We start from the raw sequence: 26,470 nt of genomic DNA, 5'->3' as shown, positions 1-26,470 counted from the left end.
TCGGCCGGTCCGAAAAAAATTTATTTTGACGACTTGTGAAAGTTAAGTTTGCGTAGGTTAATTTTGAAATGAAAACCGAGCAGTTAGAAGGGGATTCACGATTGTTATAATCTTAAGGTGGACCAAAACAGACACAATAGATGTTCTGATTTGAAGAAAAAATAATTCTTCTTTAAAATGGCAATAAAAATATTTGGGTCAGCAGGTTTCGAAAATACGTTCGGTCGGATGACAACGACGAACTAACATTTTTAAAAGTCTAGCCTGAGAATATGTGTGGACGGACTCACTAAATGATACAGAGGGAAAAAAACAGGCAAATGAAAAAAACAGCTATATAGGTCAATACAAGAAAAGAAATGTTCCTTCCCAAGTAGGAACAGGCCCTAGAACCTAAGTGAGAGATCACTGCACAGTACTGCTTTAATCAAACTGAAATATTTAGCTTTTGCTCCAGTTTTACTATGTACTGTATTTGACACAAAGAAGGATAAAAAATTGACGTCAATTTTCATTTCTTTCCAGTCAAATCGTGTAAGGAACATGTGTCCGGATTAGAGAAAGAACGAAATGGTGCACGCCCATTATTGGGTGCTTTCACGCCTCAATGTGATGGCCAAGGGGATTACCAAAAACGACAATGTCATGGATCGATTGGTTATTGTTGGTGTGTACATACAAAGACTGGTGAAGAAATTCAAGGCACCAGGAAGAATGTGAGAGGTAGAGGACAAGATATTGTCAATTGTGGTAAGTTGTTTTTTCGAAACCAATAGCATTTTTCATAAATTATTTTGAGTGCGACGACTGCCTCGTTTTGAAACCATTACCAAGATGATTAAATCCATTGAGTTTTCAAGTGTTTCTTTATGAATATAATAAACTTATTATGAATTCCTCTCCCATAGCAATATTTTGAAAACGAGGTTAGTGTTGCCAGTGACGTAATTTATGAAAATTTCTAATCTTTACTTCTTTTTCGTGTACAATGGATTATTTTGTCAGACTTTGAATCAATACATATTTGATTGATATTGGTCAAATATTTTTATTTATAAATTTAACAAAAAATAAGATGCTTGTATTCGTTTTAAAAATGTAGGTATTTTCAAAAAATTAGTTTTTCTGAATTTTACACATGAATGTACGGATCTCCATCGGTCTCAAGGTGATGTCCAAAGAGTCGCCATTATGAATTTCCGTGTTGCTACGATGATCAAGACTCGCTTGGTGATGGGACTCGGTTGTATTCCAATGCCACATTTTCTTATTCTTCAACTCTTGATTGGCTGACAGGTTTAGCTCAGTAAGTGAAACCACAGAAAACTCTTTAAACAATCCATCCAATTTAACGGTCACAACTTTTCCACCTTCGTAATCCTCGAAGAAATTCTCCAATCTCAGCAAAAGTTTATTTTTCCGAACGGTTTCCATGGTGAGAAGATGAACTTGTGAAGGAAGAGGTCTGGAGAGAGCACTATATTCTGACGTCATCGAATTTCTAACCACCTCGATTGATGGATGGAGGTTCTTCGAAAAGCTGGAAATTGAACAATGCATGAAAACATTATTGATTGCAGAGAGAAACATTTTATCCAGAAATGCCCTCATGACAACCAGCTTTTGAAAGATTCTAGAAGGAGCTTACGTATTTCAAACCTACTTGCCTTGATTTGCTAAAAATTATACATGTAAGCTGTCAAAAATCCTAGACTAAACTTTGAGATGATGAAACATTGCCTAAGGCTTTGGGGATTTTTGAGAAGTAATGCTTACCTTAAAATTGGTTGCAGCATCATTAGTTCTCCTTGTTCACGATGCAAATGATATCCTTCCCCAGGTGTTGTAAACAAAACACGATGCTTACCACGTGTAACTAGACCTTTACCATCTAAGCCAGGTTCATTTAAGGGCTCGCCTACACCAAGGAAATCATCTTTGAGTAAACGACGATGAAGCATGATTTCAAGTTGACCGTCTCTGATGCTACTTCCTCCCTGTGATCGATCTGTCATAACAGTCAACTGCGACTTTGTATCGTTGATAAAAATACGACTATTGATTGGATAATAATTTCCGGACACGGGTTCGGACACATTCAGTGTCCATGTATCACGATGGTTTCTGATCCGCTCTTTCATTTCTCGTCCGTTCGCATCGGTGTAAAATTTCCCGCCATTTTCAATGTCTGTATCGAACCTTGTGATTATTTCTTTACCAAGATGATCGCTGACAGGGATCGGTCCCACAGTGTACTCAAATTCAGCATATGGCTCATCTTTATACAGGCGAATCACTTGACTGACGATTGGGCCGAACGATTGTCGAACTTCTTGAACCAGAGCACCTTTGACGATTTCAATGGTTGCTTTATTACCATTGGTCAAAGGGAAAGGTTCACTTCGATTAGGTCGGAATATGTATGCGCCAGAGGTCTGGCGACTTACATCGTTACCTTGACTACCATTGTACCAGAAGAACTGTTGATCCACTTTAAGTGTCAAGTCTTTGACTTTTTGTGTCATCTTTGTGAGTCGTCCTGTGCTTGGTGAAAAATCAAGTCTTAATTGTTCATTTTCAATGAAAATGATTTCTTCCTCCTTCAATTCTTTGCGAGTAGCTTCTCTCCTTTTCTTTACTGGATTGTTTTCTTGTTGTTCGGTTTTGGTGATGAAATAATTCGTAAAACCCAGAGCTGGTGCTGCGACTTTGAAAACCAGCTCAAAGGACGCGTAACTGGTTCTGAGCGGTCGTAATTTCATCGTTTCGGCCGTAGTACTGACGACTTGTACATCCACTGGTTTACCTTTCGAATCTTTTACCGAGAATGAACGCGAATTAACCGGTAACCGAACGAAAGTTGATACTGATCGACCAATAGGGTTGTAGACATTAAGGATGAATGATTTCTCGGTCTCGGTAATCTTACACATACTGATGTTCAGAAAGTCACAATATTGAAAATGGACATCTTTTGAAGACACCTTCGATTCCACGAATGAACTCATCAAATCCTAGAAGAAAGTGAAAACTTTTTTGTTATTTTTGTTAAGGTGATATATCGGATAAAAAGTAAAAATTATTGGTTTTGAAAGTGATAAAGGATTGCTTTAAGAGGCATCTGTATGATTTAAAGGAGAGATAAAATAATTTATTTGGTTACCTCTACTCTCAAAATGTTTATTGTTTTTTAACTATTTTTTATAATAACATGAGGGTAAAAGTGGGCTAAAACCTTGAAGAACAAATTATGAATGAAGGTTGACTTGTATTAGCCTAGTAGCTATTTGTTTTTATGTCAACGATAAATAACAATTACAAACAAACAAACAATGAACAATCTAAGCCTCAAGCCTGAAATTTTAAGACTCTTTTATGTCCTTGATTGAAGAAATATGGTGTATCAACAACATGATAGCAACACTCTATTCCGAAGCACAGAGCAGCTGAGGCATCAGCCAAAAATTTCAGGTTCTTATATATACCTTACACTCCTCACGTGCGATGGACAACCGTTTCGCATAATCATTCGTCACGTGTTGTTTCTCAGTCCCCGTTACTGCATCATGGTGTTGGTTAACGCCCATCGCCCGCCTTAAGCCATCTGAAGAGGGCGTGTCCATCCTCGGATCCCCAAAATTGAATGTTTCCATTTGTTTGCATGCTTGAAGGATACCGTTTGATTCTCGGATGTATGCCTTCAATGCGGGACGGCTGGTGAAATACCCGGTCCAATAACAATGCGGACAATGTGCATACGGAAAGAAATCATCCGTCTTCACTTCCCATGACTTTTTGGAGTCGTGAAGTGCTTTCAGGTAACGTGATGGTGTTGAATAGAAAACATTCACTCGTTCATCCTAAAAAAATCACACGAAGGTTTTACGCGCTTCACCTACACATCGCTGAGAAAAGAACTTATATTTTGTGTTTACAATTGACAGGTTTTTCAATTAAGGGTGGCAATAAAAACAAAAAAGAAGTCGCTTAAAAACAATAACGTCTGCTCAATCAATAAGATACAAAGCTAGTGAGAAAGCTACCTCGTTGACATATTTGACCAATTTATCGAGGTTTTTGAACCACTTCAAAGCATTTTGATAATTGAAGTCTTCCCCCATTGTTAACATGATATGATTTGTTTTGTAACTCTTTGCCTGGTCACACGTTTCTTTCACAAACAAGTCAACTCTCTCCTTTACATTCACGTCGTAAAGCCGCCCATCGTCTTGTATGGGTGGATCTGAACAATGATCATCGAAGCAGAAACCAGACGGCGCATGATAACTGTTGTAAGTGACACCTGTGAAGATTTGTGATGATTGACCGTAATTTCGACTTCCCTGCCACAACATCTCCATTCGCTGCTCTGCCATTCGTTTGTCCTACAAATAAGTTACATTAACGAGTTTATAGATGTGTGTTTTCTGTGACGGTGACGGTTAACTTTTTCAGATATTTGTCTAGATTCTGATCAACTGAGGACAAGTATCTTTACTGTCTTCGATTTAACGGGTCAGAATTGCGGGTCGTCAGTCTTCAAAAGTGCACACACATAAACTCGCTATTCTCTGTTTAAAAAAATAACCTTCATAGATCAGTTTTGGATACAGTAAACTGTAATTCGAAAAAAAATTGATGTGCTCCCTATGAGCTTTTGAGGGGACACTGTACGTGTAATTCGTCGAAATTAAATGTACTCAAACACTTAGTTAAAAAGGTTTTCTTCGCATTTTGGCCGTCTGTACTTATAAGAATTCACTTGTGTAAAATATGAAAGTATGAAACTTCTCATTAAAAGTACATCAAATCTTGACTTAAAATGAGTGCAATTAGAGCTGTTACTTATAATATAAGTAATATAAATATAAACTCACTTTAAAAGATTCAAAATTTTTCAAATCACCTTATCCTCTTGGTCAATTCTTCCCAAAAAGAATCCATCGAAAGACATCAAAGAGAATAATGAAGCTTGTTCCGCAGAGTGTCCGAAAGGGTCGATATGCCATCCGATTGTCGGCCGGGCGTCTTCACCGAAGGTATCATTGATGAAACGGAGTCCTAACGTCATCTGATCTATGATGCCGTTGTAGTGAGTCGCAGCTAGGAGAAGGAAACGGAAATTGGATTATTTGATAGATTCTATGGCGTTAGATTCTAATTTTATGTTGTATTTTATTAACTCTTAATGGATTTTTGTGGAAGCGTGATCAAATTAGGTGTTAACCTACAAATTCAAAAATCTACAAAACTAACTTTTACCTTCATCATTCATGCACCATCCGCCATTTATGAATTCCAATTGTTTATTAGCAACCAGTCCCTTGACAACTGATTTTACTTCATCAGTTTGTTGGTCCCACCATCTTTTAAAGAACGCAATCTCTACATAAATGAAAGTTCGGTTTGGGCTCTTCTGTAGTTCTGTCACTACGGTATCCAAGATATATTGCACTGCAGCATCTTGTATGGTCTTGTTTCCACCATAAAAATATTCATCAACAGTTTTCAACCAACCTACATCGTTGTGTGTATGGGGTACTAAATGAATTTGTAGCTTCTCATTTGTTGAACTGCAGTCAAACGTTTCGGTAATTTGCACTGCTAGTGTGCAAAAGAGCAGAAATCGGAAGAGTTTCAACCCTTCCATCTTGCATGTATGAAATCGTCTGAAAGCTCTGATACTATATACTCTTTCGTAAGATTATCATAACATGTGATATAAACCTGACAACAACAACACGCATCGAATTTCTTCTTGATTACAAAGTAAACTTGCTCTATTTCATCTTAAAATCGTAAAGTGATACTTCAATAGTAATTGCTAAAATTCGTGCCAAAAGTGTAAATAGGGAAAATTTCTCTGCTCCTACAAAGATTGAATGCATGGCAACCACCTTTACCATTGTGTTCTCTGAAAGTAAAAATGAGACTCTCTCAAGTAATGATTTCGTTCTCTTCTTTTCCTTCCTGTCCCAGTAGTCCTTTATCTTGTTCAAAGCTCATCAAACTTCCCTTTTTTCTCGTTTAGAAAGCTGCGTTCGACCATGTACTCGTGAATACAAGCCAGTTTGTGGAAGTGATGGACGCACTTACCCAAATGAATGTGAATTCGAAAATGCAAAATGTAAAGACCAAAGTTTAAGCATCAAGAATTACTTCATGTGTACTGATGATAAGGCAACCAACGAGATTAAAGTTTCTGGAAAAGTTCTTCTGGCTCCACCAATGAAAAACAACAAACTACCTAGCGGCAGTTGCGTTCGATACTCCATCGCTGAAGAAATCATGTGCGTTACAACTGATTGTAAAATACCAAAACTTGCTGAGCGAACCGATAGAAGCCCAATCTTAAAATCTGATGGAAGCTACAATTATGAATTACGGTTCAAGAAACAGAGTCAGTTGTACAGGTTATTGGTATCGGTCACAATTAATGTTGGATGGTGTCCTGCAGCAGGGTCCAGTGATTGGTTACGTGATTCTGATTACGTCATGAACATCGCACATGGTGTTGAAATCAAAAAGGATATTTTGAGTTACCAGAAAGACGTCAAAGTTGACATCTACAGAATAACACCTCCAAGACAAGGTGAGGTGAAATTTCGACAACAACTTTCACAATCATAATTCTCAACCCTTTGTTTTATTTATTAGGAGCTTGAATTTCATTATTTGACTCAAGAAAATGAAAGGCCTCACTGAACAGACGGTCTCCTATTCAATCCAGATTTACGCCTGTACAATCAAACTGACGGAGGTTTTTTCCTCCAATTAATCTGAATTCTAATTTAGCCATTAAAGTTGGTTGCAACAAAGTACAATTTACATTATACTTCTTTTCATCACATCAGGTCCATGTACAACACGTGCTGCAACCCCTGGCTCCTTCACGCCGCAATGCGACTTACAAGGGGACTTCAAGAACCGACAATGCGATCGATCCACTGGTGAATGCTGGTGTGTCAATACAAAGACTGGGGACGAGGTTGCTAACACGAGATCCAACTCATTGGTTGAATGTGGGTGCACTTTGAATGGAGTTTATTACAAGGCGGGTGAAAGCGCTTACCAACAATGTAATAGATGGTAAGTTTCATTTCATCTGTTTATTACATAAAACACAAAATTCATGTTTGATTAAGTACCCTCAAAACATTGGATCCAGTTGAGGTCATTGATAACGGCGTATCTAAAGTATTAATTATTTTTAACTATTTCTAGCATCTAATGGTATTTTTGTATCGACGATCCTCCGTCCAATATATAAACTATTTTTTATTTGTTTACTTCAGCCGGTGTATGTCAAATGGACTGTGGGGCTGTACAAGAAAAGGATGCCCAAAAGGTAAAGATGGAAAGGTTTTTCTGCCAAATCAACGCGTAACGAAGACTTATGAACAATCTTCATTACTGCAATAGTGTTAAGGTGTTAAGGAGCGGTGACTACATGTTTTTTTTTTTATAAGCATACAAAAATCCGAAAACAGGCTCAGAGATGCTTAGGTCGAAAGCTTAAATAAGGCTGAAAAATGCTTGAGGGATGCTTAAATCTAAAGCATAAATTTAGGGAAATACTGAAAATCCGTAAAATTCCAGCCAAAAAAGCCAAAATCAGGAAAAAAACATTCTTCGTAGGCTCAAGTAATGCTTGCCATATGCTTAATTTTTCCCCATATCTGAGCCTCCATATGCTTATAGGTGCAATGCTTATAAAAAATAAAACATGTAATTGGTCAAAGGCGTCATCGTTACAAACCAGGGGTTCGCGATTCATAGATAGCGGAGTCGGATGGCCGTGGGCCCAGTGAAAACAATCAAAAACTGTATCAAAGTCACTGGGCTATTAACGTAAAATATCGACTCTTTCTATCTAGTATTTTCATCCTGTTTCTGGATCGCGTCTAATTGAAGATAACTTTAATGCTCCCATATATTCAATACCTTTGTAACACTTTGATTTTCAGGTGTATGTTATTCCGAAGGGATGATGAAGCAGCATGGAGAATCTTTCCTTGATAAAGAACAATGCAACACGTGGTAAGTCAACGCTCGTAAAATAAACAATACTTTCTTCATTATCATTACCGACGACAGCTGTGAATAAAGGAGGCTGTATAGGTTGCACAATGTTTTGTGTAGAGTGTGTTATACCGTATCATGGCGTTCTAAAGTTACTTTAGAACGCCTTGTACCGTATGAAATATAATATTCCGTTAAATCGATCCTTACACGTTACACTCTTTTGACTTTCAATTTCAAAGCATTGAGTATTTTTGACTTTCGATTTTAGTGTGGTCGTGTTACAAAAATACAGGCTGTTTGTAGGAAAAAAATAAGATCTAGCTGAAACTTTCTCCAGACTTTCTCTATAGGATGCTTATACCTCAGGAAAAGTTCCACTAAAATCCCACTGGTGGAACATCCCTTTTTTGGGACATTTCTATTTTCCCCAGGCACTTCTATATAGTTTTTCGAGAGCTTTCGAATGGTATACATGATATTCTCTGAAAATAAGTTTGAAATTTTCAAAAAATTTCGCCTTTAGGATTTTGCCTGGGGAAAATAGAAATGTCCCAAAAAAGGGATGTTCCACCAGTGGGATTTTAGGGGAATTTTTCCTGAGGCATAACCATCCTATAGAGAAGGTCTAGAGAAAGTTTCAGCTAGATCTTATTGTTTCCCCGTAAATTATGCTATACGACCCCACTATTTCCCAAAAATAACCTCCTGCTTATTATCTTCCTTTAGCTTCTGTTCAGTTCCTAATAAAAACGAGTTCGGAAACATTGGATGCACCACAAAATTGTGTGAGAAAAAACGTAAGAATATCCTTTACAATCAAATGGTTTTGGAATTAGCTCAGTCTAATTAGCAACCGGGAAAATGAATCTTCCAATAATAATTCGTCCTAATTAGGTAGTTTTGGAAAATCTTGTGCTAACTGACTTCATTGATTCAGATGCGTTTTCAAGCATTCTTTACTCTAAGCCTCGATCCAAATCTGATCGAATATCTATCAAATATTTCCCATTGACCTGTATTATACAATTTGTAGCTTAATCCAAAAACACTATTAACATTAATATTATCAATTCTTTCTATTAGAACTTGCATTTGTCAAAGGAAACCTTCTATTGCCATCTGGTGCACCTACCGATCTCAAAGACTCCTGTTTGAGCGTCCGTATCCAAGAAGACCGCCAGTGCGATGAAATATCTTGTGATCCGGTCATTGTGGAATCTTTCTTACAACGAGGCGTCAAAGCGGCTAAACCCGGTATCATCCCCTACCGTATGCCATTCGATGGTACACCGGGTGTTCAATATGTCATCAGTGCGGTGTTAAACATCGGGTGGTGTAAATACGCCGATAATTGGATACGCCCTGGAGATTACCATACGGAGACGTTCCCAACTTTCGGAGGACCAAATGATGGCGAAGTGATCGATGTTGAAGCTCAATTAGTTGGATATCAACTCAATAAGAAACCTGAACAACAAAACTCTGGAAGTAAGTAAAAGAAAACTCATTGAAAAAATGGGTGTGAATAGCAGACCTCTTGATTACAGTGCAGTCTCCATAACTCGAACATAGAACACAAACTTCTTCGAGTTAATGAAACGTTTTATAAGGGCTTGTTAAATGGAGGGGCAGGACGACTTGTTCGAGACATTCGACACATTTTATTTGGAGATATTCGAGTTATTAAGACACACTAAAACACACTAAAAAACACTTTATGACAAAAAGCATAAAAGCAACCTTATGAAATCAAAATCAACCAACCAGAATCAAGCATCTCTGAGATGATCTCTTGTTGTATCAGAGCAAATCTCATCATTAACACTTAGAAAAAGAGCAACTCGATAACTAAGAACTGTTTTTTTATTACCACAGACTCTTTGAAAGAAGTGCAATGTCCAAGAGGTACTCCACAAGTGGGATGTACCTTCGTACCATGTGACCAACTTTTATGTGATGATTATCCACAAGCTGTGTGCAAGAACAATTATTGTGGGCAATGTAAAGCACAATTCTTCCTCAATGGAAAACAAGTCGAATGCAGTAAGTTAATGTTTTAGATTCGTGTTAAGAATTCTTCCGTCTCAGTGAAGTCTATAAAGAAGTTCTCTGTTTCAACATTTTGCATATTTCACAAATATTTCAAGAATATGTGCCAGTAGCGTAGACAAGAGGGACGCAAAATTTGTGTAGGAGAGCATATTTTATGACACTATTATTATCTATTCGTAATATAATTTTGCGCCCTCCTGTCTAGTACGCTACTGTGTGCTAATTTGCCGTAATATTTTTCTTCTAAATTTGATTTCGTAGTACTAAAAGACAGAATTTTACTCAGAATCTCACTGTCTTCAGCGGTATACAACCAAATGATGTGCACCAGGTTTTTTTATAAAAATCAGGTGTTTTGAAGTTATATCGATCAGCAATTCATTGATTCTACTACTAAATTTTAAATTCTCGATTTTTTTTTTCTTTGAAGAGAAGAAGAGGTGTAGCCAAGGATGTCCATTTAACTATGAACCCTTCTGTGGAAGTGATGGAAAAACTTACTCCAACGAATGTCTGCTCAAAGTTGCTCAATGTGAAAATAATAAAATCATCCTCCAAAATCAAGGACCATGTGTTGATAAAGGTGAAAATCTAGAAAAAACGTTTTATGAAATTCCAACAATTTCGAGTCGGAACTATGAATAGAATTTCATATTGAGAGTGAAGGATCAATCTAGGCGAATAAGAAGCCTTTCCTTCGCATTTTTGTCTAGCCTTATTGACTATGTATCTGCTATTGCATTTGTCGTGATTTGAGTCTTACTGTCCCGGTTTCCGACCGGAATATAAGAAAAAAAGAAACATTTTTTATGTGCAATCATTTTTTATTTAGATTTGACACCATGTCAGAACGAAGTGAGATCAGCAGAGAATGGCCCTCTTCTGATTGGCTCATACAAACCACAATGTGATGAAAGCGGCGCTTACAAACAAATACAATGCCATGGCTCCACCGGTTATTGTTGGTGTGTAGATAAGAAAGGTGTTAAGAAACAAGGTACTGAAAAAGCTCCTGGCCAAGGACAACCCAACTGTTATGATGACGAAGAATCAAATTTGAGTCGAGGTAGGTTATCGATTTGAGATTAAACTACTGGAAAGAATTTGTCTCCGTTCCGAGAATAGATTGGGGTTTACTTAGAGAAGTACGCAATTTGCATTGGAGCTTGGATTTCACAGTTGCTTCCAAAATCTTGATTCAAAGTAGAATTAATTGGGAAAAGACCTTTCTGGATTCTATCATTCTTTGTTTTCAATATTGAGGTCAACCATCGTTAGTTCACTCGCGAAAATGAACGGATAATGAAATAGTGCCTTACAACTGTCGTAACGTGAGTTAAGTTACTACATATTCCACCCGTCTTTGTTCTCATATCCAGTGAACATATACTTTTCATTAATTCATGTTCTAGTCAATTCTAATAAATCACAATTTGCATCATTTCAGAGCAACGTTGCATGAGAGTTTGTACATTCGAATACGACCCTGTTTGCGCTTCCAACAGACAAACGATGGCCAATAAATGTGTCTTCAATTATCAGAAATGTTTGGACAATTCGCTCACTATCAAGCATACTGGACAGTGTTCTGGTACGTTTTTTTTCGGACAGCTCTTACGTAAAAATTAGGCTAATGTAAGATCAAATGAAATAATTTTCTGCTACATTATAAAGTACCGAAGCTTGTTTTTGAGGTCCAATGATAGCAATATAGGCTTGAAGAAAAATTTGCCATTTCATTCACCTGAAAAGTTTGTTAACTATGAAAACTTTCATACTTAATTTTATTTGCACATTTTCAGAATGTCCACGCAACGTTCCAATCGTGACATGCGCAGTGAACCCATGTGACACGAGCACGTGTCCTGCTTTCCCTAAAGCTCGTTGTCAAGGCAACTATTGTGGTGGATGTAATGCTGAATTCTTTGTGAATGACAAGAAAGTCGACTGCCGTAAGTTTGTGGAATGATTGTTTCTTCTTTATGACTTGTTACTTCTACAAAACACATACAATTAATAAACATATCGGTATATTTTATTTGCCTAAGACTTAATCAAATTATTAATTTCGCCATCTTTCCATTTTAGTTATTCGTCCAGAACCAAGATCTTTGATCAAACCCTTTGCTGCAGGTAAAACTCATGATAATTTTGAAGTTGAAGTAGTAATTTTTGCTCAAATAGGCTGAATCTCTTTAAACATATAAAGTGGTCGATTCTGAAATTCTGAAATAATTTCGCCAACAAAAATTTTATTTACAGCCGGTTTTAATGAATTCGAAAACGCGAGGAGTGCAATTCTTTTCATATAGAATTACTCTATAGGTGTGCAAGCTGAAGAGGTAATATAAGTTGGAGGTATATTTATCGTAAGGTTCTTCTTCGTGGTGTGATATAACTCTTCATTCACTTTCGTCATCTTTACAGCTGGACCCAGTGTACCACAATGTTCGATGATTTGTCCTGCTGTATATGAACCAGTTTGTGGCAGTGATGGTCAAACTCACTCAAATAACTGTGAAATGGAAATGAAAGCTTGTGTGAAAAGTTCAAAGATCTTTAAAATGCATGATGGGGAGTGTGGTATGGACGTTTTGTCATTTTCATTGTTTTGTGTTAAACGTATTTCGCAGCAGAAGAACTAGAACCTTTTGACCCTTTACTATTCTTGAGTTATTCAAAGATTTCTTCGAATTTCATTATCTAAATTTGGAATAAAGTCGTTTAAATTTCCAGCCAATTTCTTACTATTTTCTTTCCTCGTTTTAATAACGTGACCATTTTCTTCATCTTCCAGGAAAATGCGTCAAGGTCTGTCCGTTTAATTACGAACCTCAATGCGGAACAGATGGCAAGAATTATGACAACCAGTGCATCATGCAACAAAAGACCTGTCAAACTGGTGGGAAAGTCGGTCTTGCTTATGAAGGTGAATGCGGAAACCCTGCATGTCCGGACAGTTGCGATTCCGCTGACAAAGAGCAAGTCTGTGGTTCTGACGGCAACACCTATGAAAGTTTCTGTAAATTGCAGCAAAAATCCTGCGCTACCGGAAGTGTCGTTAAATTCAAACATTTCGGGAAATGCGGTATGTAAAATGAGCTTCTTCGTAACTTCTTGATTGCAATCACTCTATAATTAAATCTTGTGTGTGTAAATTATCTGCGTATCCTTCGTGTTTCTTCCAAATAGCATTCCGAACTCTCTTTCGGATTTTGGTATACTTAATAATCATTTTGTCACTTACTTAATATGATTTGTTTTTTTTTCGCTTCAGTGAAATGCAGTCCGATTTGTAACAAAATGTGGGACCCGTATTGCGGTACAGACGACCGAACATACGGAAATGAGTGCATGATGAACTTTGGTACCTGTAGAAGTGGAGGTCGTGTTCAACTCAAACATCACGGAAAATGTAAAGAACCGACCTGTCCGTTGAAATGTCCGTCCGATAGAAATCGTGTCTGCGGAACGAACGGAAAGACGTACGCCAGCTTATGTCGCTTACAACAAGATACATGCCGTGATGAATCAATTGTGTTACGTCATACCGGTCCGTGTGGTAAGTTCTCTACTAAAGCTGTTATATGCAAATTATTTATTAGTTTTAGCGGAAGTGGATTTCAGCTAGACTCTAGAAATTAAAGATTTCCACAGGGCCGAGGCAAATTTTGCCCATGACGAGAGCAGTAAATAAGATGACGAAAGTAAAATTTTCATTATCTGTAATAGCCCCTCAACAAAATAGACTTTGCTTTATGGGATATCGGATATTTCGATCAGATTTTCGATATGGGTTAAACATATTTAAGTGGATTTAGAATTTCAATACTAATATTTACTGATATTCGTTTTTTAGCTAACCGATGCCGTGTGAACAAGCGTTGCGGTTTCCGTTACCGTCCAGTGTGCGGAACAGACTCCAAGACGTACGCCAATCATTGTGAATTACGTAAAGCCATGTGTATAAGCAACGGAAAAATCAGAAAGGCGCACTCCGGAAGATGCAGTAAGAACTTTCTTTTCATAATTGTGTGCTTATTGATATTCAAACACAAAATCCATTTATTTTACACTCAGACTTGTTATACAAAGTTTTTGTGTTCTCTTTAAGCCTTATCAGATATATAAGCACCTTCGTCAAACTTTGGGATAAGGCTTCTTTGGATATTCTTTATTCTTTGATCTTCAATTTCAATTTTTCACATTTCCTTAATTTTGATTTTATCATTCCATTTCTAGAAAAATGCAGTAGGGGACAACCGAAAGTGCGATGCGTGAGCAACCCATGCGCTGGTGCTTATTGTCCGAAATACCCGCGCGCACAATGTGTTGCGAACTACTGTGGAAGCTGTAATGCTCAATTCTATATGCGTGGAAAACGTATCGAAGACTGCGGTAAGTGAAAAATCTGTGTTCTTCCATCATTTCGCTATTCTTGAAAATTATGTTGATTTAGGGGAACTCAGAATTTTTCTTATAATAGTGATAAAAAAGATTGTTTGTCTAGAAAGCTTCGTTATCTTATACGTGACTTTATCAGCATATGATGGCTTTGTTAGAGTATACTTTGTTAAAGTATCAACATTGTTTGAACCCTCTTTACAACTCAACAAATCTGGGAAATGTCGATTATGTATCTGAATTATTTGTTTTATTCCTCGGTTCCAGGTCTGTTTTATCATGATGTTATCAATATTTTATTTCTAAGGTACCAAATGCTCTGAAGCATGCACACGTGAGTTTTCGCCAATTTGCGGAAGTGACGGACGTACTTACGGCAACCCGTGTACCATGGCCGTGGCCACGTGCAAATCAAAGGGTGCAATCTCAATGTCTTACGTCGGACCATGCAGTAAGTTTGTTATATTAAGTTAGGCTTTACATGTGGATGGAAAGGAATGATATTTTAAGGGAAGAAATCTTTCGTTGTTCACGAATTTTAGACGACCCTGCGAAAAATTCTGGAATAAAGATCATTTTCCCTAAAATTGATTTGCACCCCTTTTACAGCTCTAACTAAAAAGTGCCCCACCTAAATTTATGTCATGGTTAAGCATTAGAGCAACAAGATTTAGAGAACATCAAAAATTACTCCCTGGCATTGCAAGTATACTCTTAGGTGCCAAATAAACGGGGGGGGGGGGGTGAAAATTTTTTGCCTTATTGCCGAGAGGGTTGGAGACACAGATATCTAAGCCCGAAGGGCTAGATTTGCAGCTTTAAGCTTTCTCCAGCAAAAAAAAGTGAAGCTAAAATTTGACTTTTTAAATTTCGTGCCGATGGATAGGATCTAGCATTTTGATTGTTTTCGGAGCGCGATATCAAAAAAATTAGGTGGCAAACGCTATTTCACATCTCTCAAACCGGTGAAATTGCATATTTTAGTCACGTGACTCTGGTAGGAAATCCTTCCAAAGATGAGCTTCACTTTTTGAACAAAGCTGCAAATCTAGCCCTTCGGGCTTTACAGATATCTGTGGTTGGAGATTGTACTTCTTAAAACCCAAAAATTAGGTAAATATAGGTTAAAATCAGGCTTTTTGGAGCAAAATACGGTGACTTCTTCTTGCTAACTGAAAATATTCTTAAAAATCAATAAACGGGGGGGGGGCTAATAAGCGGGGGGTTGGAGAATTTTCGAAAAATTAACAAGCGGGGGTGCCCGTTTATTTGGCACCTAAGAGTAGCCCCAAAAACATAAAAACGTACAATGTTTCCCGTACTGCCTAGAGTTTTTTTCTTTGATAAGCTCATCCATTCTTTTATTTTCCTTTTTACAGGAATGAAGTACTATTAGAGAAGACACTTGCATAAAAATATCGATGCTGACACTGCTAATTCTTATGACTGTTTTTGTATTTATATTTTCTTGTGCCTTATTTCTTTTTATATTTTAATTTAATATTTTTAAGTTTTTTCCAGTAAGCGAAGTTAAATTCAAGGTTTTGCTTTATCGTACTTTAACTTTTACATTTTTCAATTTCTTAGCCTTAGGCAGAAATCTTAATTTTTGTCACTCGTTTTAAAAGTTTTATAGTTTTGTGTTTTCATAGGTTTTATGAAGTGATAGCTAAATTAATATAAATGTTTTTGTAAATTTTATTTCCAAACAAAAATGGGAATGTTTTTATATTCAAAGAAAAGAGTTCAAGAAGACTAAATTTATGTCCGTTTCTTTTGGTAGGAGATTTTAGAAACTTTTATTCCCACTTTTACATGATTTTAAATAGCCGATATTCCTTATTCCTAATTTCTTTTTCATAGGATAAGTTAATAATTGAACAGAAAAGAATTCAGCACTTTTTGGCAAAAAGTCATAAATTTACAACTGTTTGAATAACCCCATCACCCCATAACCCCAAGTCCAGTTTAAAGGTTTCATTTTTACATAGATGTTTCCGTTTCATATCAGATACATGTTTCATTTTAGGACAGTGTACATTTTCAGATTATTTCTGCTCCTCAAAAGTTTCCTCTAAGCTATAATTCAGCAAAGAAGCATATACCACTACTTTGTAAGTAACAGGGTGTCCCAAAAAAAACCGTGTCAGACTACTCCTATAAGTTGAAAAAACTGTGTTTGTATCATAGATAGATATACTTTAAGGGCAGAAACTTTCGCGGGCAGAAACTTTCGCGAGACCGAAAAGTCGCGAAATTTCGCCGGATTTATGTTTCGCGATTTTTACTTTTTGAAGAAAATGCACAGAAGAAACTTTTGCGGTTTTTTGTGAATGTTAAATTTTAGTAGCAATAACTTTTCGCGAGTGGCTAGGGAAAGTGAATAAAAAATTATTTCAAACCTCATTTTTTTTCTTCAGTCGAAAGAGTGACATGCTAATAAATGAAAAATAAACAATTTGCACTTCTTCCTCCCATTCCGAATCCTAGTCACTGCGATAATATCAATAATCGTCAGCCGTGCAAAATTACTCGAATCTGATTAAAACGCGAAAGTTTCTGCCCGCGAAAGTTTCTGCCCGCGAAAGTAGATAATGCCATCCGAATCATTCGGGATGGCTCATATTCCCGAAGGAGTAGGAATCACAGCGCTGAGCGACACTGCCACTTTATAGACGCTGCCAAGCAATGGCGTATGCCATGACTCTCGAATGACACTAGGAGAGCGATGCTCATGCGAGGCCGAACCTTATGAGTGCCATGGCTCTTCACAATGTCATTCTGATCTACCTACACTCTTGAATAAGAGTAATGGTACCCAATTCCCCCCACATGGCATGAGTTGGCCCGGGCGAGGGTGTATTCACTTGCCAAGCGAATCGTAGTGACACGGTGGATATCGAACTCGAGCCCTCCTAAGTTCAATGATGATAACCACCACTATACGTGTGTATCATAAAATCTAAATCTTAATCTTAATATTCTTTTTAATTATATGTGATGCGTGACGTTCTTTTATTTGATGCGTTGTGTTTCATAAAATATTTTCGGACCAACTTTTATAAAGCAAAATTTGTGTGTTTTTTTAACAAATGTTACGGGAAATATTTTGTCACATTATTGCGAAATCTTGTGCTCTTAAAAAAGAACCACTTTCAGCAACATTTTCATGAGTTTGAATGTATACTCTTAGGTTCCAAATAAACGCCCCCCCCCCCCCGCTTGTTAATATTTCGAAAATTTTCCAACCCCACCTTATTAGGATCCCACCGTTTATTAATTTTTAAGAATATTTTCAGCTGTCAAAGAGAAGGCCCCTTTGTTTATTCTCAATTAATGAAGCATAAGCCCGAAGGGCTAGAAGTCAATCTCTTTGGTAGGATTTGAAGCCAACAAATCCTACCAAAGTTGCGCGGCCTTGAGCGGCTCGCCTGGTTTTTACACAAATGACAGATTGAAACTAAGATTTATCGCTAAATTTCGAGAAAAATATCAATGTCTAGATATTCAATCTGTCGTCAAAAATGCGGCGCATTTTTCAAGGCTTCACTTTTTTTTGCCTGAGTAAGGTTAGAGATTGAACTCTAGCCCTTTTGGCTTTAAACTCAATGTTCTCAATAGCCTGATTTTAGCCTGTATATAAAATCTCAAAAATCTCCCGACCCCTCGTTTATTAGGAACCTAAGAGTAATTCGGACAAAGAATTGAATAGAATTAGAAGTAGGAAAAAGAAGACTTCAACTTATAATAAATTTAACTGATTTTAATTTAGTATCTTTCTATACCCTAAAAATCTAATAGTGAATTTTACAAAGCTATACACGTAAGTGTGTAATACAAGTAATCTAAAATGAATGCAACAAAAATTTACAAAATATATGATAATAAAATCAATTTGAATGATTTGAATGCTTGTCATTAAGAAAATTATTGCACAGCTAAGTTCAAAAACAAAAACTTTGCTACTACAAATATCACCGTGCAATTTTTATACTGTGAGCTATGTGCTCTTGAAAACTTTGCACAAGGAATATTATCTTTTATATTCAAATTGAGTTTTTATTACAAGGATCTCTCCACCGAATTCGGTTAAAACTAATATAATTTTTTATAGGATAATTTATATAAATTAAAGAGTTTCTCCGTCTCTCCCTCTCAAGAGAATTGTTCTACATTAGCTTTCCCATCAGTAAATTATGGCTCCTCGCCTCGCTGTCTCAACTCTAGCCTCCATGGCTCAGCCAAACACAAGAACAAATCAAAGAGCAATTTATTTTCTTATTAAGGTCTGTTGTAAACAACGCAATGGTAATCATATGAAATCGTAATGTCCTTGGGTAAAACACCGACCCAATGATCTCATATAAATACTTGGTTGACTGATAAAGTTTCGGCGTACGGCCGTACAAGATATTGTGTAGCGAAGTTGAATAACAGCCCAAAGAAAATGGAGATGGGAAGCGCAGGTAAGGCCTTCCGGTGAATTGCCAATAGTAATAATGTTAAGCACAATCCCTGAAAATAAGAAAAAGTAATTTCATTAGATAAGGTTCCCTTTTGGACCTGTTTATCCTTTACCCCACCTCCTTTTCTACTTTCATCCAGAGATTATCCAGAGATGATTTAATGATCTGCTTTTGAGAGTAAATAAGGATGATTGAAATATTTTAAACAAAATTGCTTAAGAAGAATAGACTGCACGAAATTAACAATTACAATAGTTGACATTAACTTCTTTAAAGTATATTGGAGTACTTTAGGATTTCCAAAAGGTCGAGGATCCTTGTCCGGAAGTTAAAAGTTATTGAACAATACTTTAACCTTCACCGCAACCACATGTACAATTTTTTTCTAGAAGAGAAAAATCATAATGTTTTCTGCTGAAACTCGCTTGACATTGAAAAAATGGTGCAGACTTACAATTAATATAGCGAAGAAACAAGCAATGGTTGTATTCCAATCTTTATTGGCTGATGCTTTGCCAACAAGCACGCTGTAGAAAATGAAATCTCCTAAACCAAGCTTGACGCCCCCTGAAAATGAAGAGAAAAGTTGGTTAAGATATGAAAATAATGTTCATCTTATTTTTTGACAATCGGAAAGGTAGTCGACTACAACGAATAAACTAATTCGAATTGTAACAATTTCTGGTATGGCAGTAAACTGAAATGGTGAACTGTAAAGGAAGAGTTAATACTATTCTTCTCAATTACCAGTCCTTTCATTTTGTAATGTTAAATAAAAGTAAGGACCAATTAACAATTGCAACTTAAAGCTATTTAAAATCTCGGACGTGATTTGTTTAGCCTTGGTTCGAAGTGTTACAAATATGGAAGGGAAAAAAGAACTGGCAGATGTACAGTAACCCGATTCAGATCTTAAAATCTTAAAGTCTTAAAGAAGAATAAAATACTGACTTTCTTCTTGTTCTTCTTCTTCCATTTGAACTTGATTTGTGTTCAGTGAAGGTTGTTGCCCTTGTTGTTGTTGTCGGGTGTTGGTCGGTGGTGTGGAATGGTCACCGTTCAATGATTGGGCTGCTTCTTGGTGTCTAGCGTGGTCATCCAATGAGGGAGAAGTTGTGAACCCACTATTCGCATGTCCACCTTCGCTAGATGGCGACTGTAAAGAAGACGGAGAGAATGAGTGAAAAAAGGAAAGTTAAATTGTCTTGGTAGTTTGTAATAAACTTTTTAACTATAATGCTAAAAAGGGAATATGTTCGAATTTAATAGGGTTAAATGACATCAAGAGTCTCTACAGCAGTTAGCACGTCAGTACGATTAAATTCAGAAGTTTGGCATCATTCGATATTAAACTAGAACCTCATCCATAAGAATATGTGTTATATGTTGAATGGAGCTTTTTAACAAGCCCTTACAAGGCTGATTCATCAAGAAGACATAACTCAAATTCATAATCATCCTAGCAAGATGTTCAAACGCAAACAAATAATATGAATAAATTGACAAAGTATAACCAAGAAACATAATTTGTTCAAACATTTTTAATTCATATCTGATGATCGTATGTAGGGCGTGAAATAGTCTGTAGTGTTTTTGGTTTTCTTAAAGAAATACAAATTTTAAATTGATGTTTTTGTAATCACATACAAGCTCTTCAAAGACCTTGATTGAACAAAAACCATCCATCAATTACATGGTGCCAGTGAATTGATCTGAAACTTACTTGAACAGGTGGTGATGATGGTGAAACAATCTCCACTTCCCCTGGTTGTGTTAACAATGTAGGTTGTTCTGAGTAACGTGCAGGTGGACTGTTCATACCAGATTGTCTTTCGCTGTCTTCTACTGGTGATGAGGCTGTTGTTCCTTGTGCTTCATCGTCTGTCACTGTGTTGATCAGGTACATGACCGTTGCTGAAATAAAAAAAGATTAATAAACATGTTAGAAACTGAAAAGCAAGTTAAGTCAATAATAACATCTTTAAAGGAAAATAGAATGATCGAAACCAGTTTCATTCAAAATTCAGTACCTCAAAAAATGGCTTAATTAATTGGTTAAAAATTGGAAGTGTTTTCGATTTACAGATATATTACAGAATGTCTTGAATCCTCTCACAAAAAGGAAAAGTACCAACAAGGATCAGTCACTTACATGAATAAACAAGGGAAGGAAAGAGCTGTTCATTTCTTTCTTGAGCTAGATTGACCAACATTCTCAAAGGACCTTTCGGACATAATACAGCAAACAAGTCTGAAATAAAAAAACAATAACCGTCAAACATGAATCCGAACCTAGAAATGGGCCATTCCCTTTTATGTCCATACAAGGGGGTGGACGAACATTTCCAGGGGGTGACTTGAGCAGAATTTCGAGGGGGTCTAAAAGAGTGTTTTTCTGTTTTTCCAGGGGGTAATTTTTTTTTTTTTTTAATTTTCAAGGTGTAAAAGACTGATTTTAGTTCGTCCACAGTCACTTATGAAAACGTCAGGTATGAAAACAAATCTTTTTCAAATTTTTCCATTTTTCCGGGGGTATCTACGCATTTCCAAGAAATCTTTTTTGACTTGAAAAGGTTTGTTCCTCCACCTGTATGGAAATTTAATGGAATAGCCCAATGTATAGTTGTGAACATAAAATATCTTTGCATGCTGATTGACAAAAAATAAAAATTGAGATCTTTCATCAAATAGAATGTAACGAGGTTGATATGAGCTTATACGGCAAGCACTGCTATAACAACAATTTATATGGAGGACCTACCATAAAGTGCAACTGCTGCTAAAATAAACCACAGTGTCCAATCAGGTAAATACTTGATGAAAACTAACGCCTAGAAGAAAAAATGATTTTGAATTTTTTAACCGTCATTCATAACTTTCACTAATAAACAGTTAAATGAATATAATTTTAATAACCCTGTTACCTAACTATTAGAAGTTTTTCAACCGTTTCAAGTCATCTAGTCTGGTTAACTATGGGCTAAACAAAAGGTGAGCAGTGGAATTTGAGGAACTTCTGGTTTGTTTGAGTTATCTTTAAAAAAAGAGAAGGGCTAAAAACAAGATGAATTACCATAAGGGCACTAATGAGAATAAGGTAGGCTTGCTGTAAAATGAGTGGTCCCTTCCAATGAATACATATCAATCCAACACAACCAACATTCCAAATCAACAACGCCACTGACATGTAATCCATTGGGATGTTGTAAACACGTAACAGCTCTCTGAAATGTTGAAGAAATTATTGTGGCGTTTTGAAATCGCAAGAGGCTTGAACTGGCTTGAAGAGGTCTAAAACTCGGCAAAAACACATTTTTAAAATGATTAAAGCCCCATGAGAGAGGAGAGTGGTAGTGAAAAACAACTGAGGTAGACTTCTTGGTAGTTTGCTATCACTTCCTCGCAAGAGAATAACATTTGAGTTGGGATGTTCTTTGCATCAGTGAAGCAAAACAAAAGTCTACTTACTGTAAATAAATGAACGTGAAGAAGAACAGCAACATCAAAGACGAAATAACAAGCCATCCTTCGATTATCTAAAAAATAAAAATCAAAATTATTTACTTGTCCAAGCCTTCAGAAGATAAGGCACCTCAACATTTGCACATTGGAAATAATAGTATAATCTAAAAATGTACTTATAATAATAAAGAACTTACCATATAGCACCTGTACTTGTAGAGTAAAACCAAGAAGATTGTCATCCCAAGAATTACTCCTATCACAATGAGCGCATTTGCTAAAGCTTGACCAAACTTTTCTCCAGAAGAAATAGGTCCTTCTTCATGGAATGGTGTATAGATTCTAGAAAAGGAATGAAAAGTCAATAAGCTGCATGTTGATTTCACCAAGGCTAGGAAGGAAAATTGGGAGTTGCACCTAGTGTATTTAGTTTAAAAGCTCAAAACAAAATTAATTGGATAAATCTTCCTCTTTTGCTGAAAAATTGCATTTAGTCAAGTGAAAAAGTTAAACAGAAATCAAAATAAGATCTGTTGAGGAGTACTTTGGACCCTATTTGTTTCTTTGGACAGAAAAAAATAAAAATCAGAATCTACAAGACCCTTCAAAGTTAGATCAAACAACAAAAAATTTCAAACTATTCTTACAAATAAGTTCCTTGATTTGTGGTGTAGTAAGTCACAGAAGAAATGGTTGTCACGACAACCAGTAAACAAACAGATACAGGAACGATTAGCATCAAAACACTTTTGGCACCATATTGAAGCATCTCTTCATCCATTTCATCCTGTTCTGTATCATTTTGTGCAGGAGGTGCAGGGGGTGGTACATTTGCTGCACCATCAGGGTTGTCTGATTGTACTACATCCATTCTTCCTGTTGAATTTGGATCTAATATTTGCGCTGTTGGTACAGAAAATTCGTCTTCACTTTCCCCACTTGTTGTGTCTTGGAGTAATCTTGTTCGTTCAGATAGATTGCTTCTATTTTGAGACATCTAGAACCATCTTTGGAATACTTTGTCTCTTTTAATTCAAATTTTGCTATTGAAAAAATATTGAGATACATTGGTACCCATTTAAATAGTGTGTTTTTGTTTTGATGGAAACAGGTTTTATCGACAAAGTTGTAGTGTTGATACACATGCAATAATAATAATAATAATAACAATAATAATCATAAAAGATCTTGCAAACTCAAAATGTTTCTGGATGGACCAGTTTGAATGAAAGCAGATTATACAGTTCCAATGGATTTGTTAAAACTTTTAATAACAATACGAATAGCACTTTTTGGAACTATAATGTCAGCTTAGTAAAAACCATATGTTTTCATTTTGATATGAAAATACACATTCATTGAAAGATGACAAAATATCTGGTTTCTGATTGGACACTTGACTTTCGTTTGATTGGATGATACTTTTAAAAATATTTTGTGCATTCACAAGTGTCTTAAATTGAACAAAAAATAATTCACATCACCCCACCAAGAGGGGTATTATTTTTTCAACTCATTATCTGGACCAATATTGTGAGCACAAGGATATATTATAGAGAAATCAGAGAAATCTTTCTATCAATTGTGTGGGTGAACAGATTAAAACAAAAGTGCTCGATACCAATAATCCAAAAATCAAAAATAGAGCCATCAAAAGCTTTTAAAAAACTTCAAAGAAAGTACTTTTAGGATGTTACTAGAGTTTATAATTGAAATGAAGAGTTGAACTCGTAATATGTTTTGATTGTAAAATGTTTTCTAGAAAGTCTACCTAAATACAGTAAATGATTTGATTTTGCGAACTTTTATTTTCGCGATTGTAAAATTCGAAATAATTTTGAGTGGACTAATTTTCGCGAATCAAAGGCCTTCAAAATTTTTGCGTGGACTAAATTTTGCGAAAACAGCAAAAATTAATCAACTTTTTAAGGTAGTACATTTTTGTTTTCATTGCCTTACAGACTGCCAAATTTTCAAAATGTGGGTAATTTTATGAAATTTTGAGAATTTTATGTGTAATTGTCATTGTTTCCATGAATTTGAGTTTTTTTTTTGTGTCTTTTTATTTTCTATTTTATATTTTTTTGGTGTGACAAATGCAGTTTTTAAGGAGATCTAGGTGAAATGCTACTTTTGTTTTTTATTTTTTTGCTGACCGACCGACCCTCTTTTTTGGGTAGCTTGGCCCGTAAAACAACAAATTAAATTGGCCTCGCCTTATTTTATACTTTTCTGCTGATTCAGTATCTTATCATTGAAAAAATTGCTGTTTTTGGTGACAGTTGGCAAAAAAAAGAGGCTAGTTCGAAACACGGGTCACAGGGCACGGGGCACTGAAAAAAATATAACGATATCATGACGTATTATCTATAAAATATTGTCGAAATAATGAAATATAAGGCCTCTGAACAAATTTACAGCAAAATATTTTTTCATACTCAATATGATGCTAATCATGTGAATGGATATAGATTGACATGTTTTAAAACAATTAAATGCTGCAAGGTGGTTTTAGAGTCATTTTTATTAAAAAATTCATAATGGTAGTGGAAAATATTGACACATTTATTAATTACCATCATTTTTACATTATTATCCATTAAAATTATATTCATACTCAAGTGGATGGAGGGGATATAATGAGATATGATTTAACAATAGCCGTACTATCATTTTCTTGAGAAAGCTCGGTTTTCAGCTGTTAAATAGTTATACGTGGATAAAACATCTTCAAATTGATTTTTTCGATAATTTTTAGCGTTTTTAAAACATTTTCTGTTTGAATTACTGTAATCAGAGCTGCCCTGTGACCCGTGACCCGGACCCGTGACCCGGAACCGGGACCCGGACCTGTGCCCCGTGACCTGTGTTTCGAAATAGCCGCAAAAAAAGAAATGATTGCAGTTTTTATCTTAAACACCCAACTGATTATGCATGTATATAAGTTTTTATATTCATACTTTGTTTTTGTATTGGTTTTCCATATTTTTTCAATGAAATCTCACCACAGCAGTGCGGTCACCATAACTTTTGCATTCAATTGCAATTCAATATGGCGGATGGAAAGGTATCGCACTTTCACTTTGTTGGTCTAATGTCAACATTCTTCAATCTAATTCTGCAAAAGGTCTGTTTGCTTGTCCTGTCTAATTGCCTAACAAAACTAATTCAGAGAGATGGTGCCCTTGAGCCCCCTCTTCTTTATCTGCTTTTCTTTTTAAGAAATGTAGTTTTGAGTTTATGATAGGCTGGAGCGACCCTCGAATTCTCGGGCCAAAACTTTTATTGGAATGCGCATTAAGCCTGAAGATGGCCCGAGTTTTCGGGCCGCAGGCAGGCCTCACGCGGGCCGCACGGGGGCTAACTTTTGAGATCATGATTAAACCTGCGTGTAATTTCAGGACTGCATTTTTTCAATATTTTCTCTAGAAAAACTTGATTTCACTCAAATATTTGCTATTAAACTGGTCCTGGTTTTAAACTTTGAAGCGTGGTCCAAGAGGAGTTTGTTAAGTTTATTTAGCAAGATGAACTGGATGAAACGCGACAAAATAAATTAAAATTAACATTTTCAACGTCATTTTCACGTTTTAATTTCATTATGACTGGACAAGCTGGATTAATCAATGGAATCTTCTGACACAGGCACAAAGGTATAGGTTGAACAGTTTACGTCTTAAGTCGTAGCCCGAACGTGGCCCGAATGATTTGGGTCAAGTTTGGGCCAAAAGAATTGATAGAATTCTCGGGCCAAAACTTTTATTGGAATTCGCGTAAAGCCCGAGCTGGCCTGAGAATTCGGGCCGTGTTCGGGCCACACGCGGTCCACGCACGGGCCACACGCGGTCCACGCACGGTCCACGCACGGGCCACACACGGTCCACGCACGGGCCACACGCGGTCCACGCACGGGCCACACGCAGTCCACGCACGGGCCACACGCAGTCCACGCACAGCCACACGCGGTCCACGCACGGGCCACACGCGGTCCACGCACGGGCCACACGCGGTCCACGCACGGGCCACACGCGGTCCACGCACGGGCCACACTCGGGCCACGC

The 26,470-nt window shown here is 36.6% G+C and overlaps 3 protein-coding genes across 3 annotated transcripts in view; 1 reads left to right on the top strand and 2 right to left on the bottom strand.

The window, feature by feature from the left end:
* Positions 1–16,241, top strand: part of LOC136819847 (uncharacterized) — a 45,336-nt gene extending 29,095 nt beyond the window's left edge. The window contains exons 41-60 of the mRNA XM_067076091.1: positions 526–750; positions 6,032–6,592; positions 6,855–7,089; positions 7,296–7,348; positions 7,968–8,040; positions 8,752–8,822; positions 9,109–9,513; positions 9,901–10,068; positions 10,508–10,660; positions 10,910–11,143; positions 11,525–11,668; positions 11,880–12,029; positions 12,166–12,210; positions 12,505–12,660; positions 12,875–13,165; positions 13,355–13,639; positions 13,937–14,086; positions 14,320–14,475; positions 14,789–14,932; positions 15,861–16,241. Of these exons, the coding sequence (XP_066932192.1) occupies positions 526–750; positions 6,032–6,592; positions 6,855–7,089; positions 7,296–7,348; positions 7,968–8,040; positions 8,752–8,822; positions 9,109–9,513; positions 9,901–10,068; positions 10,508–10,660; positions 10,910–11,143; positions 11,525–11,668; positions 11,880–12,029; positions 12,166–12,210; positions 12,505–12,660; positions 12,875–13,165; positions 13,355–13,639; positions 13,937–14,086; positions 14,320–14,475; positions 14,789–14,932; positions 15,861–15,877 (3,716 nt within the window). The 3' untranslated portion in view covers positions 15,878–16,241. The remainder of the gene's footprint in view (positions 1–525; positions 751–6,031; positions 6,593–6,854; positions 7,090–7,295; positions 7,349–7,967; positions 8,041–8,751; positions 8,823–9,108; positions 9,514–9,900; positions 10,069–10,507; positions 10,661–10,909; positions 11,144–11,524; positions 11,669–11,879; positions 12,030–12,165; positions 12,211–12,504; positions 12,661–12,874; positions 13,166–13,354; positions 13,640–13,936; positions 14,087–14,319; positions 14,476–14,788; positions 14,933–15,860) is intronic.
* LOC136819848 (lysosomal alpha-mannosidase-like) lies at positions 739–5,682 on the bottom strand. The gene is made up of 6 exons (XM_067076092.1): positions 5,263–5,682; positions 4,907–5,103; positions 4,044–4,385; positions 3,486–3,860; positions 1,777–3,014; positions 739–1,540 (listed from the first exon to the last, which is right to left on the bottom strand). Exons 1-6 carry the CDS (start codon positions 5,648–5,650, stop codon positions 1,117–1,119), a joined length of 2,964 nt encoding a protein of 987 aa, XP_066932193.1. The 5' UTR covers positions 5,651–5,682; the 3' UTR covers positions 739–1,116.
* A 1,986-nt stretch (positions 16,242–18,227) lies between the features above and the next one.
* LOC136819684 (presenilin-1-like) lies at positions 18,228–23,454 on the bottom strand. The gene is made up of 10 exons (XM_067075926.1): positions 23,057–23,454; positions 22,607–22,751; positions 22,416–22,483; positions 22,021–22,171; positions 21,709–21,778; positions 21,100–21,198; positions 20,671–20,861; positions 19,899–20,103; positions 19,402–19,514; positions 18,228–18,996 (listed from the first exon to the last, which is right to left on the bottom strand). The coding sequence occupies exons 1-10, from the start codon at positions 23,404–23,406 to the stop codon at positions 18,841–18,843; spliced, it is 1,548 nt and encodes a 515-aa protein (XP_066932027.1). The 5' UTR covers positions 23,407–23,454; the 3' UTR covers positions 18,228–18,840.
* Between the last annotated feature and the right edge of the window lie 3,016 nt (positions 23,455–26,470).

Source organism: Clytia hemisphaerica, unplaced genomic scaffold (genome assembly GCF_902728285.1).
Source record: "Clytia hemisphaerica strain Z4C2 unplaced genomic scaffold, Clytia hemisphaerica genome assembly, whole genome shotgun sequence".
NCBI classification, from domain to species: Eukaryota; Metazoa; Cnidaria; class Hydrozoa; order Leptothecata; family Clytiidae; genus Clytia; species Clytia hemisphaerica.
This window is presented reverse-complemented; position numbering and strand designations above follow the sequence as displayed.

Coding starts and splice junctions, on each gene's coding strand:
- LOC136819848 (XM_067076092.1), bottom strand. CDS start 5,650: ATGGAAGGGTTGAAACTCTTCCGATTTCTGCTCTTTTGCACACTAGCA. Junction 4,386..4,906: donor GAATTGACCAAGAGGATAAG/GTGATTTGAAAA, acceptor ACTTATTTGTAG/GACAAACGAATGGCAGAGCA. Junction 1,541..1,776: donor ATGCTGCAACCAATTTTAAG/GTAAGCATTACT, acceptor TTCAATTTCCAG/CTTTTCGAAGAACCTCCATC.
- LOC136819684 (XM_067075926.1), bottom strand. CDS start 23,406: ATGTCTCAAAATAGAAGCAATCTATCTGAACGAACAAGATTACTCCAA. Junction 21,199..21,708: donor AGCAGCAGTTGCACTTTATG/GTAGGTCCTCCA, acceptor TTTTTATTTCAG/ACTTGTTTGCTGTATTATGT. Junction 20,862..21,099: donor TCCTTCCCTTGTTTATTCAT/GTAAGTGACTGA, acceptor TTTTTATTTCAG/CAACGGTCATGTACCTGATC.